Consider the following 14,118-nt stretch of genomic DNA (forward strand, 5'->3'; position numbering starts at 1 on the left):
CCCTTCCGGTCCTATGATTCTAGGATTCTATGAAAGTTTACAGTTGCGGGAAATTATAGGAGGGTCAGGCAATGGGGGGTGTCAGACAACAATTGACAGTAGACATTGAGATTCAAAAAATTAATGCTTTATAACTGTTAAAACACAAATTGCTAAACATCATGTCAAAATAAACAGAGTAAATAACCTGAAATCAAACTAAGTTCTCAAGCAGTATTTTTCTTACTTTGCCTATCTGTAAATTTCAATTGTGTGTTGTATGGTGAAATTGATGTTTACTGATATTTACATGTAAAAATCTATATCATTCTAAGGACAGAGTGCAAATACTCATAGCCTGCTTGAGTTCAGGGCAGATGCTATATTTATATTGCAGATCAAGAGCCAGGGAGTGAGAACTACACTGATTTTAGATCAGGATCTTGAATCAGTTTCAGTAGGTTGAGGGAGGAAGCAGCAACAAGCATAAAATAAACCCTGCTCAAATAAATGTTAGTCTCTAAGGTGCCACAAGTCCTCCTTTTCTTTTTGCGAATATATGGATGGTGCACTTTGTCTTCCCTTCCTTTCCTCTCATTGCTGGTTTAAAATACAGAGTGTTGGTAAGTGTCACCTTTACAAGCCACCTAACTCCACCCTTATTTTCACACGCGCTGGTGGCATTAGAAGCCCCCATCAAAGGGGAACAACCTCACCAGCCAGTCCCCCAGAGGAAGGCAAGCGCAACCAGCGCAGTCCATTCTACGGGGCTGGGCGCTCTGCGGCCACCTGTCGCACAGCCGGGCCCCTTTGCTTTCTCCCCGAGCACGGCGCCGGGACCCGCACACAGACGGCGCGCACCTCTCCCTGAGTGAACCCGGCCGCTCCCCCGGAGCCTGTTTCACACCGGGTGTGCTGCGCGGCAGCGCCCCCTAGCGGGCCAGCCCTTGCCCCGCGAGCTCTCCGGACCAATGGGCGCTGACTCTCATATTCATGAGCTGCCGGGGGCCAATGGGCGGCCAGGCGCGGCTGGAGGGGCCGAGAAGGCTGGGCATGGAGAGGTCCAAGAGGAACCTGCTCACGTTGAAGCGAGGGGACCTCTGCCCAGCCCTGGGCTCCCGCGGCTGCCCGCAGGCTGCTCTCTCCGGGCGCGGAGCAAAGGAAGAGGCAGAATAAGGGGAAGCTGCCGCGGGGGCTTGTCACCTGCTGGCCCAGGCTGCGCGGGGCAGGGACGGCGGGCTGCCTCCATGGGGAGGGCTGGCTGCGGCTTGCCTCGCCTGTGCGTGCGGTGGGCAGCGCTGCTGCTCGCGCTCTGGCCCTGCTGCGCCCACGGGAACTGGATGTGAGTCGGGGGCCGGCGGGCGGGCAGCGATGGGGCTGGCGGGACGGCCGGGGGAGGGGGCATTTCTGAGGCCGAGAGACTCCGGCTGCCTGGCTCTCACTCCCGGGCTGGTTCCGCAGGTGGCTGGGCATCGCCTCCTTCGGGGTCCCGGAGAAGCTGGGCTGCGCCGGGCTGCCGCTGAGCGGCCGCCAGAAGGAGCTGTGCAAGAGGAAGCCCCACTTGCTGCCCAGCATCCGCGAGGGCGCGCGGCTGGGCATCCAGGAGTGCCGGAGCCAATTCAGGCACGAGCGGTGGAACTGCCTCCTGCTGCCCCCCGACTCCGACTTCTCCGTCTTCGGCGCCGAGCTGAGCAGCGGTGAGTCCGCGGGGGCTGGGGGGAGAGCGCCCAGCTGCTGGGGGGGTGGGGGGGATCCCGAGCCCGCTGGTGCCTGCCAAGCCTTGGCCGCCGACCAGCGTTCGCCCCACCTGGAGCGCAGCGGGGCTCCCCGTCCCCCGGGAGGGCGCGATCCGCCCGTGTGCCGGGGCCAGACTGGGGCGCCGGGCGGGGACGAGCCAGAGGCTGGGGTGGGTGTGAAGGTTGCAGGGAGAGCAAAGGCTCGGCTCCCCCGCGACCTGTCCTCGCTTGTGGAGGGCAGAGGGGCCGGGAGGGGGGAATCCCAAAGGCCGCCCGTGCCCAGCGCCCCCCGTGCGTCCCCTCCATCAGCTGCTCTTCAGATACTGGCTGGCTTTAAATATGGGAGTAGTCAATGGGAATTGGCTGAATCAAGCCTTAAACTAGGGGTAATTTGTCTGTATTAGATGAAAGCATCAGATCCTGCAAGAAGCTCTCTCCGGGCTCTCCTGGAGCCTTGCTGACTTGGCATCTATAGTGGAGCAGTTTGTAGGGTCTGGGCCCAACTTAACAATTAAACACCTGTCAGATGTTTATGGCTTTAGATACTGTTAACAAGTTATGACCAAGGCAGGGATGGCACACACCTACAGAGGAGTGAGTAGTGTCATTGCTCCCAAATACATGAGTATTCCCACTGAAGTCCTGTGCCGAAGGTTACTCATCCATGTCAGTGTTCGCAGGATTTGGGTTCAATCCCATGCTACTTGCCTGAATGAAGAGTGCACAATCAGGTCCTTATTCAGTAGTTTAAGATTGTATTTTGTTCCCATGTAATGGTCACTAAATGCTATCACTTGTGAAATAAACCACAAAAATAAATAACTAAAAATAAGCAATACAAATTAATGTAAATTCAGAAAGGCCATCCTTGCACATAACATTATTCATGTGAATACTTCTGTGGACATCAGTTGGGCCCAAACTGAGGGACTGACCCTGCAGATACTTACACACAAGTGTCTTTACTAGTGTGAATAGTCTCGGTGTTTTTTAAGGGAAAAATTGTTTTGGTGCCATCAAAACACTCTAGTAGAAATGAAGTTCCTTTTCAGTGAGCAGTATGGAATAACTAAAACTCTCTTTTATAACAGTGGAGAAAATAGTAGTTCTTCAACTGATGGCAGGATGTTTTAAATGGTCTTAATGGTGTTCTAACCTTACCAAAGCCTTTAAAGATATCAGGCCAGATTCTCTGGGGCATTCGCTTTATGCCACGCCTCCAGCAGAATATGGCTCTAAAGCTGGCTTAACCAGCATGGGAAGAGTCATCCCAGGGCAAAGATCATCCATTGGTGGCATAAAGATAGCACTGGGGCTTTATGCCACTTCCCCTTCTTAATGCCAGCCTACCAGAGAAAAGGGGGTATGGCCAAAACACCCTTGTGCCACTCTGATCCCTGGCTGTGGTTTCAGCTTCTTGTGATTGTTGCACCCTTTGTAAATTAGAACAGCCCTGAGGTTCTTAAAGGTGGTATACAGTGGGATCTGGCCCTGTACAAAGGCAACACTATGATCCTGGGTGTGCACAGGTGAGCTTCGGGTTGCCCCATGATCTGAACCATTTTCTCCTTATTCAAATCAGTATTAATGGTGGAAAGCAGCAGGGCTGGTCAGAAATTTTCAACTGAAATTTATTTTTGAAATTTGGTCAAAATTTTCTGATGCCAAAAAACCCAAAATCCACTTCTGAAAGTGGCGAACAAAATGACACACGCTCAGAATGAAGTAGCATAGTTAAGGGAACAGTCCTGAAAAAAATCAAATGTATGTGAGTAGTCCTTCCGCATCTGTGAAGTCTTGTTAGGTTGGAGTCTCAGTTGCATTACACCTGTGTAACTCCATGAATCAGGCTCACTGACATCATTGGGATATGGTGTAAATAATGACTGTAGAGCTCTCTCATTATTCCCCTTGAATAATAGCTACTGGGGATTGACTTCCAAGATTCATCTGTGAAAATTAATAGTGGTCAGATGTGGTTAATCTCTAAAATAACATTTCAATGCATTCTTTTTAGGCACCAAGGAAACAGCCTTTATATATGCAGTGACGGCGGCAGGCCTTGTACATGCAGTGACTCGATCATGCAGTGCAGGAAATATGACTGAGTGCTCCTGTGATACAAACCTGCAAAACGGTGGCTCAGCCACTGAAGGCTGGCACTGGGGTGGCTGCTCTGATGACATCCATTATGGAATGTGGTTTAGCAGAAAGTTCTTAGATGGGCCTATTAAGAATATAACTGGAAAAGACGGGAACGGACTGATCTCAATGAACCTGCACAATAACGAGGCTGGAAGGCAGGTATGCATTAGAAGTTAGAAATCGAACCAAATGCTCGTTAGATTTAACTGCCCAAAGTGGCATTAATGCAAAGAGACCTGATTCTGACTGCAAGTAAGGATTGGGCCCATGGCAAGAGCCAAACTAAAATCTCCAGAGCAAAGAATTTCAAAACTGAGGCTAAAAATCCAGGCTATCATCTATCTCACTCACTTTATAGTTAAAAAATAAAATCCACAAAATAATTTTGAGTCAGAGGTGGAATGCAGTAGAGACTTTTACCTTTCATGCCCCTCCTTTAGTAAAATTAACCACACACTTCTCAGAATAATGCTTGTGGCTTTATTTCCTTTCAGTTATATACAGTGGGCTGCCTTTTTTTTTTTTTTGGAACCTTTCTGTGAGTTGACAGAGTGGACATCAGGTTTCTTAGCGGGTATAGTCTATTTTTTTAAGAATTGCTCTTTACTTTGTTGCCCACAGTGTATTACATGCTGTTAAATACACCCATGAATAAGCATTTTTAGACAGTTTATATACAGTCTTTTCCTGAAAGAAGCTGAGCACCCACAACTCTCAGGGAAGTCAGCATAAGCTTTGAAATCAGTTGCAAAACTTCCATTGACTTCAGCAGGATCAGGATTAGGGCCTGCTGTCTGCAATGATCAGGCGCTTGCCTATCGCTCTCTGAGCTCTACCTACACTTAAAATTAAATAAAAAATGTTAGCATTGAGTACCACAGTTAGATTGAGGTAGCCCCTTGTCTTGACCATTTCCATCGATGTAGGCAGCATCTATGCTATAGCAGCATAGCTATAGCTGTGTAGCTGTAGTGTAGATAATCCCAGGGTAGTTGAGATCAATGGACTGATTTGCAGAGTAAGGTACCACTTTGTGTGAATGAGGATGGCAGAATCTGCCCCAATGAGAATCTAGGAATTTAGGACCTTACAGGATTGCAGGCATTTTGTAATACAGAACTCTGCAGTACAGCACAGAAAAGAGCACTGTAGAAATCATTGGGTGCCCACACCTTAGTATATGCTGCATTTTTCTACAGCGCAGCACTGGTTTTTGTATTAAAGACATTTCATCCATAGCAAGCTTGAAGCAGTTAATGATCTTTAGCCACACTGTTTTTGCAGAAGAGCTGGAATTGTTGTTAAATACCCTTGGAGAAAGTATGCAGACTATTCTGTGTAATTTCCATACAGTAAATATTTTTCAACTTAGCTGTGAGCTGTAGGGTAAAGCAAATATTGCAGCCTTTATGCAAAGTGAAAGCAAAAGCAGCCCTCATTATTTGCAGTTAGGATTTTACTCTAACTATGGTATTAGTGAGTAAAATAGCAGCATAAATTCTCTTGATTGTCCTAATTTCAAAATCCTTAAATAGACATTGGAAAGAATTTAAACTGGTGTTCTGGGGCCTACAAGAAGGAGGTTTTGCAAGATATTGTGCTATCCTGTGACCTTGCATAATAAATACCATCGTGTTTCTGATGCCATGTCATTGCAAGAATAGTCTTCCAGGGAGTGATGTGACACCATTCATTTGGAATAACTGGTACTGGCTTTGGTATGTGTAGAATACTCCAGTTCCTGTTCCATCTCCACTCCGAACCCTATGCCTAAGCTTTGATATCCTAGTTTGCTCTAGGACATGTAACTTAGAAAGTAGGAAGGATCGGAAGATCAGAAAGGAAGAGTGGTCCAGTGTTTACTAGTCTGAGACTTGGAAGATCAACGTTCAATTCCCTGTTCTGTCACAGAGTTCCTTTGGCAAGTCATTTAGGCCCAGATCCTCAAAGGTATTAAGGGAGTTGGGCACCTAAATACTTTTGAGGCTGCGGGCCTTAGCTTCACTATGTCTCAGCTGCCCTTCTGTAAATGGGAGGAAATAATTCTACCTTACCTGACAGGTGTTGTGATAGGTGAATAGACTTGTGATTTTGAGGTGCTCAGATACTATGATACTTAAGATATCTAGACAGACTGGGGGCCAAACACTCCCTTCTGGTTCCACAAGTAGAAAGAAGAAAAAGGAATCGACCTGGGTGGGGTGGGCTCCGTCGTATGCAACCCCTGTTTCTCCAAGCACTGTAGAAACGTCTCTCTAGATGCTTCTTGAAAATAAGTGGGTACAAGTGAGCTGGTGACAGGAGGGGTTAGTCTCAGGAGTCTACTCCCCGGTTCCATGGAAATTCCAAGTGTATGTTAATTCTGACCCTTTCATACTGAACATACACTGTACCCCTCTTGCTAAGAGGAAGTTGGAGGCAGCAGCAGTCAGGACCAGGGCCGGTGCAACCACTAGGCGGTCGCCTAGGGCGCCAAGTGGTTGGGGGCAGCGGTGGAGCGGAGGTGAGCTGGGGCAGTGGGGCGCGGGGAGGGCCGCCTGCAGCAAGTAACGGGGTGGGGCGGAGCACAGGGGACCCGCTCCCTGCCTCAGCCGACCTCTCCTCCGCCTCCTCCCCTGAGCACCGCCCTGCTCTGATTCTCTCCCTCCCAGGCTTGCGTGCCGAACAGCTGATTGGCGCCGCAAGTCTGGGAGGCGGGAGAAGCGGCGACGTGCTCGGGGAGGAGGCGGAGCAGAGGTGAGCTGCTGCACGCAGCTCCCTGGGCCGAGGGAGGGGGTGGCGGGGAGCTGCCGCAGGGGGGCTGCCCGGGCCGAGGCGAGGGGGGCGGCAGCGGGGAGCTGCTGCGGGGTGGTGCAAGGTAGAAGTTTCGCCTAGGGCGTGAAACCTCCTTGCACCGGCCCTGGTCAGGACCATTATGAGAACGCTGCTCCTACAGGAGCTGTGGTGCTGGGGAAGGGAGATGTGGCAGCATGCAGCTTCCATATGGATTTCCTTTGTCTCTGGTGGGTCTCAGAGGAAGGAACCTCACACCTTTCTCTTGGGGGCGGGTGCAAACCTCTCCTCCCTCAGGGAATGATCAGGCTAAAACTGAGAGTCTGAACTCACTGTGTTCCATGTCCCCTAAAGGAATATACTAACTGACCCATCAGAATATTTTATTGACAGATAGAGGAACTCACAAGTGTATTGCACTTCTTAGCTCCAAACATATTAGATAATGATTAGGGGACAGGATGGCTCAGAGGTTGGCTAATGGAGCCATTTGGAATTGGTTATTGGTATGATACTGAATGAAATGTCACCTGGTCAGTTTGCCTGTGTGAAATGAGATGATGGTCTCATCAAGGTCCAGGTAACTGTCGTCAGAACCACAATCCCTGTTGGCACTCTTGGTGACCGCATCGGCAGAGTGGATTGAGGGGTATGGACTGAAGTACTTACTCTGCCCTGTCATTGCTCCAAATGGGGCTGCTGCTTATAGACCAGCGTGTGTGGTCTAAACAGAGGATTCAGCCACCAGTGTAGCACCTTTCACAAACACTAAATTCACCTCACGTCTCTGTATACACACCTGCATACATAACCCATAAAAGCACTGCAGTGCATGTGACAGTGCCCATATCATATGAGGTTCTAGCTGTAGTGGTCCAGAACATATTGTACTTTGAAATGCCCTCAGATTATGCAGAAACAGTAGACCATCGTTTCCAGCATCCTGACACAATCTGGTCTGCTTTCATTTAAATGCTTACCTATGACATTTGGCCTCATGCATAGAAGTTTGTTCCATGGCAATCTGTTGTTGCAGTCAGAATATGAATACATAGCCTCACAATGCTATCCTTGCAGTCACCTTTTAGAGCAGAACCACACTTTAATAAGGAAGGTGCATCCCACATCATGAAGTACCATGGGGAGAGGTGATCAGAAACACTTAGATAGTCATAGACCAGACCAGAGGTGAGAGTGAGGCTCACATCATTCCTTTGCCCTTTTTCATTTATGTAGCCCCAATCCTCCAAACACACACATGCTTAATTTTACACACAAGAGTAGCCCCACTAACTTCAATGGGGCTATTCATGTGTGGAAAGTGAAGTTTGTGAAATTATTTGCAACATCAGGGCATATGTTTGTACAGCGCCTAGCACAATATGGTTTCAGTCTACTTGGGGATGCTACATTTTATCATAATACATATAACTAATAATGGTACCTAGGATAATACTTTGAAATAGCATCTCTTTGTAAAACAGGCTTACTGTTTACATTCTCTGTATGGTTTCTGTTTTTGTCATTTTTGTTAGCTTCTCAGGTTATTTACATAGTAACAATGGCCCTCTCCTCTCAGAGCCTAGCTTCTCCTCTGCCTTGATCATAGTGAAGTCTTAATGCCAAAGCTGTGACTATCCAATCATTTCCTTATCAACTGATTCTGAAGATACAAACACAGGATTATGACTGTACAAATAAGTAGTGAGGAAGAGAACACAAGTATCTGTCGTAATTGCAGGGTAATTGAATCAGAGTGTTACTGGAAGACTGTTGTAAATTGGGGATGCCCAAGGGTGGTCTGGGCATAGGTCCTATCCCCCATTCTTGCAGAGGAGCAGTTTGGGTGTTCCTACTGCCTGCTGTCCATCCGGACATAGCAGCTTCCAGCTCCAGATATGGCCCACCGGCACTGTTCCCTGTAAGCTGTGCGTGTCTGTGTGCGCACGCAGATCCTAAACCCAGCGCACATGGCGAAACACCGTGTGCACAAAAATTTGCACAGAAGCACAACAATTTGCACAGAAATTTTTTGCAAACACGGCCTGTCAAAAATTAGAGGAAACATTGCCCACAGGGTCTAGAAATGTTGCCTTCATCTCCTTCCCAGTTCACTAGGTTCCATCTGCTTTGACTAATGGTTCTAACAGGTCAGGGCACATGCCTGCTATTCCTCTTTAATGGCTCTGTGAATGCCTCACTTGTTTGACTTACCAGCGACCTCGAGCAACAAGCAATTTCTGTTCATGCACCAAGGAAGGTACAAGTCCAAGCAAATATGCTCGTGTATTTTTAATAATGTTTGTAGAGTTATACATAATTAGATGTGACCTTGACGATCCAGGCACGTTGCCAGCGCAGCCCTCAGTATCACTCTGGGCTCAATCTGGCAACGTGCTGAAAGCCCTGAACTCCCACTGAAGTCAATGGGACCTAGTCAGGGCAGGGTCCAGAGCTTCAGCCACGCTGATAGAAATGTGTTCATTTTTTGTTCCAAATTTACCATCATGTTAAAACTTAAGGCAGGGACAAATCACTTCCTCTGCACCAAATTATAACAACTACTCCTTTGTTAAACTTTGGTGTGTGGAGGAGGGGCGGGGTTGGTGCCAGTCAACACACAAATAAAGATAGTCCTGGGTCCTTGGAGTTTGCAGCCTAAGACCCTGACTCTGAAATCTGCCCTTTGTGGATGGAGCAGTCCCCCTGATGTCACTAAGGCTCTGCATGAGGGCAGATCAGTCTGCAGGATAAAGTAAGAGTTGTTGTGAAACCCAGAGGAAGGTGTTAAATTGGTATTTTTCCTCTCTCTCCCCCCCCTTTCTTTCCTCCCCTTTTATAAATGCTAGGGTGGGGAAGGCATGTGATGGACATGGGCGAGTGTATGTGGGCAGTGGGTCTTTGGGAGGGATTTGAGTAAACAGAGGACAAGTTTTTTCCTGGGGATGTTGAAGAATTTGCTCCGTAGTTTATGTGGAAGTGTGTGTTCCTGTACAGATCTTCTAAGATCTCCTAAGATCTTTGTATTGGTGGTAAAGATACTCAAACTGGAAAACACACCAAACTCTATTGCCTTCCTTATTAGTCTGCTGTAGGCTTACCCCAAGGTCCCTTTTACACTCAGTTGTTATGAATCAGAGTAAATGCCCCTTAAACTTTCTGCACTAATAGCTTAAAGAATGTATATACTTTGCTGTATAAAGAGTTTACAGAGAAGCTTGTAGCTCCACTATCAAGTCTTAAAAATCAGCCTTTTTTAACACTCTCCAGCTACTGGTGCTTCAAAACAATGTCATCAATAAATTGTTCTGTGATTAAAATATATACATGAGTTGTGGGAGTGTAGGACAGGGACAAGTTAGATACACTACAGACAACTATAATATGGACTTTTCCACACAATTACCAATGAATCTAATAAATTGGTTAGTCTCTAAGGTGCCACAAGTCCTCCTTTTCTTTTTTCCATAGGGAGTGTTAATAATGGAGACGTTAAAAAAATTTTGCTTCATCATTTTGCTAAGTCTGTGTATATGGTAGTTTTTTAAACTTTTCCAGAGCTGTGTCACGTGTACCAATAGACACACCTTGTTGTTTACTTCTACATATGACCATCCATGAGAGATTGAAGGGGAAGCCGTTATGCTCAGTCTGCTAAAGATCTGAGCTGCAGTCCTGGCTGTAGGAAGTTAGTGCTTTGTTTACAGTCTACAGTTTTTCAAGGCTCGCTCCCATATAAGCTCTGCCTAGATTCTTGTGTGCGCTGCAGAAGCCTAATTAAGGCTGCAGACACCCTTTGCCCTGCAGACAGTTTTTATTAAATCAACTTATATCTGAAAAGGATTTAAAATTTATTCCACCCAACAGAAACACTTCAAACAGGAAAGTATTAACTCTACTAATATTTCTAAAATACTGCAGTTATAAAAAACATGGATAAGTTACATTATCAAAGCATGTTAGCTAGTATTTGTGTGCAGTGAAAAAATGCATTGAAAACAAGACGTTAATGGCAAACCTAACTTAATACCTACCCTACCTACCTACAACAGGAGAGCCTGATCCTGTCCGTGTTACAGCCACCTGGGACTTCACCTAAGCCCCTAGATCTAAATGTCCTCCGCTAAATCCACTCTTATTCCCAAACTGTGCACTGTTAAACATCATTGCTATGTTCCACTCAAGAGGTGGATGCATTTCAGCGATGGGTGGAATGATTAAGTATATGTAGTTTGGGGGAAACGTTGAATCCTTCAGAATGAAAAAAAGGCATAAATGCCAATTTTGAAGGAGTAATAATGGAAACTTACATCTTATTTTGTCTTGCTAAGACGAGCTGCAGCTGGTCAGCACCTCGAAAAAGTCAGGCCGTGTGTGTGTCTCCAGCTAGGTACCCAGAGCGAGTAGCCACTAAAACTTTGTCCCTGCTGTGGCCTTATTTCCCCATCAGTAAAATGCTTGGAGATCTATGGATTACCAGCGAATGAGCAGTATTTTTAATGAATGAGGGAATATGGTGGAATTAAAGTCTGAATATTGGTCTTGATTTGTTTTCAGGCTGTAGCAAAGCTGTTGTCAGTGGATTGCCGTTGTCATGGAGTTTCTGGGTCCTGTGCTGTAAAAACTTGTTGGAAAACTATGTCTTCATTTGAAAAGATTGGCCAGTATTTAAAAGATAGATATGAAAACAGTATACAGATATCAGACAGACTGAAGAAAAAGCTACGCAGGAAAGAAAAAACCCAACGGAAAATACCAATCCGCAAGGAAGATCTTCTCTACATAAACAAGTCGCCCAACTACTGTGTAGAGGATCGCAGACTCGGGATTCCTGGAACACAGGGAAGGGAATGCAACCGCACTTCAGAGGGACCAGATGGTTGCAACCTCCTCTGCTGTGGCCGTGGTTACAACACTCATGTGGTCAGACACGTGGAGAGGTGCGAATGCAAGTTTGTCTGGTGCTGCTACGTACGCTGCAGAAGGTGTGAGAGCATGACTGATGTTCATACCTGCAAATGAGATAATCTGCCTCCGAAAACCAAAGCAACTTCTTCCTGCTGAACAGGACTCATTCCTCCTGTGTTGGGATAACAAGAGGATCAATCTCAGTAACAGAGCTCACGGAATGTATTGTATTCCAAACGGTTTGGTTTCTAACCGAAAGAGCAACTCAAGACAAAGAGTAGCCTGCACAAAGTGATAAAGTAACAGCAAAAAAGGCCATGCCTTTTGAGAAGTCCAGGTGGATAGGTGACACATTTGAATATGTAACTCCACAGCTAGTTAGCGGTATTAAACTTATCAGCAACAGCCATAACATGATGATCAAGAATTGCCTTAACATTGTCAATAAATACAATGGAAAAAAGTCAAGAAGAAGTATTGGCTTTTAATGGCCACAGGCTGAAGGGATACTGGACATGTGAGAGGTGTCCTGGAGTCCTCACTCCAACCTTTCAGGAACTAGAATTACCCATGTATGGCTTGTTCCGGCATGCTGCTGAAAGAAATGAGAATGCAAAGCTCTACTGTTGAACATGCAGTGCTTGATTGTACAGTCACGTAGTGTAAATGTGTTGGTGCTCAGTAATGTGAGCTGAGTACGTGGGAGAGTGGGGATAATGGGTATATTTCGGGTGGAGATGGGGCATGGCCAGGCCATTGGTGCTGGAGTTCATTCTAGTGAATGCAAATAGTGTGCACAGTAGCTGCCATTTTTAGTATTTTCACAAGCCCATCACTCAAATGCGCTTAGAACAAGTGAAAGGGGGGCAGTTGAGTAGGACAGAATGGTAGCTGAAGGAAACAGACTGCTGCAGCCTGCTCCTCCAGGTCTCATATATGCGTGGGGCACACTGTTCTTGCCAGCCCCAGACCCATACCTTTAGCCCCACTGCCCTCAGCGTACTGTACTGTTGGGTCAAAATTAACAATTCACCATCTTCACCTGTTTTGGTGGTGGCTTTAGGTCTGGTTCTCTTAATCCTTAGACACATCACATGCAGGATCCAACCAGGAGAAATTTATCATAAAGGGAAATAAATGTCAAAAACAGAACTTGTTTTTCTCCTGCCTTTAAGAACATAAGTATGGTCATATTGGATCAGACGAATGATCCATCTAGCCCAGTATCCTGTCTTCTGACAGTGGCTGGTACCAAATGCTTCAAAGGGAATGAATGGAACAGGGCAATTTATTGAATGTTCTGTCCCGTCATCCAGTCCCAGCTTCTGGCAGTCAGAGTTTAGGGACCCCCAGAGCATAGAGTTGCATCCCAGACCCGCTTGACTAATAGCCGTTGACGGACCTATCCACCATGAATATCTTTGCAGCTACAGTAGCTAGAATATTTCAATAGGTCATTCCCCAGCCAGTGTTGCTTATAAAACAAGATCAAATGCATAATGTATTTGATAGATTGGCTCACACCATTAAAATATTTACTGATATTTTTTCCCCATTCAGGGATTAGGCATTACCCATGCATAGCTTGTTCCTGCACACTGCTGAAAGAAATGGGGATGCAAAGCTCAACTGTTGAACATGCAGTGTTTGCTCAGCAACTGTGCAGAGGCATCCATGTAGTATATGAAATGCATCTGGTGCTCATTGTTTATTTGTATGTAATTATGTGTTAAATACTGCTTTAAAAGCAGTGTGTGAAAGGGTTTGGTTGCTGAAATATCCAAAGATGTATTTTTGATAAGATAAAGTTTATATTTTGTAAATATTTAAATTATGCAAGTTATAGAAAAGGCTTTAAAGGTATGTGTATTAAGTTCCCTGAACTAACATTAGATTACGTTTGACATTTTCTGGTTAGACCTGTTACTGTTGCAGTAACTTTTAACTGACTTTTATTCGCTCGTGTAAGGGGAAAACATGTATTTGAGCTATTACATAAATGACTTATTTCTTACCAGCAGGGCACTTTTAGATATTACAGCTAAAATACACCTATTATGACACACTGAGAATTTAATTTTTGAAATGAGCAATTGAATTATACATTTTCCTTTTCCTCTTAATTTTGCTTTGTAACTTATTCACTGAGTGAAATCCTGGCCCTTTTGAAGTCAACGGCAAAACTCCCATTAACATCAGCGAGGCTAGGATTTCACCTATGGAATCTTATCAACTGTAATTTTTAAAAACAAACTAGCATAGACATTTTAGTTGAGAATTTAAAAGTTGTTTAGGTGCCTAATTCTCATCAACTTTAATTAAATTTCTAATTTAATTGGGTGTTGAGATCCCTTAACTAGGTTTGAAAATCTCAGCCTTTACTCTCATTTGTTTGAGGAAGACCTAGAGAACACAACAAACACTTCCATTTGTTTTGTACTTACGTTATTTTTCTTGTACATGATGATACTGGATTTCTCCTCATATTTCCTGTTCGATTTACATATGAGGTTTTCTAAAGAAGCAAACTACATTTACTGACATCAGAACCACTCAAGAAAGATTCCAGCTGGGTGAA

The 14,118-nt window shown here is 45.5% G+C and overlaps 1 protein-coding gene across 1 annotated transcript; it reads left to right on the forward strand.

The window, feature by feature from the left end:
* Positions 1-883: 883 nt before the first annotated feature.
* Positions 884-13,803, forward strand: WNT16 (Wnt family member 16). Its single transcript, XM_084616878.1, has 4 exons — positions 884-1,321; positions 1,441-1,676; positions 3,733-4,019; positions 11,190-13,803. Exons 1-4 carry the CDS (start codon positions 951-953, stop codon positions 11,652-11,654), a joined length of 1,359 nt encoding a protein of 452 aa, XP_084473004.1. The 5' UTR covers positions 884-950; the 3' UTR covers positions 11,655-13,803.
* Positions 13,804-14,118: the final 315 nt, after the last annotated feature.

Source organism: Lepidochelys olivacea (genome assembly GCF_965140295.1).
Source record: "Lepidochelys olivacea isolate rLepOli2 genome assembly, chromosome: 1".
Taxonomy (NCBI): Eukaryota; Metazoa; Chordata; order Testudines; family Cheloniidae; genus Lepidochelys; species Lepidochelys olivacea.

Excerpts from the sequence above, each read along its gene's own strand:
- WNT16 (XM_084616878.1), top strand. The coding sequence starts at position 951 with ATGGGCGCTGACTCTCATATTCATGAGCTGCCGGGGGCCAATGGGCGG. Across the intron at positions 1,322-1,440 it reads TGCGCCCACGGGAACTGGAT|GTGGCTGGGCATCGCCTCCT; the intron begins GTGAGTCGGGGG and ends CTGGTTCCGCAG. Across the intron at positions 4,020-11,189 it reads ATAACGAGGCTGGAAGGCAG|GCTGTAGCAAAGCTGTTGTC; the intron begins GTATGCATTAGA and ends ATTTGTTTTCAG.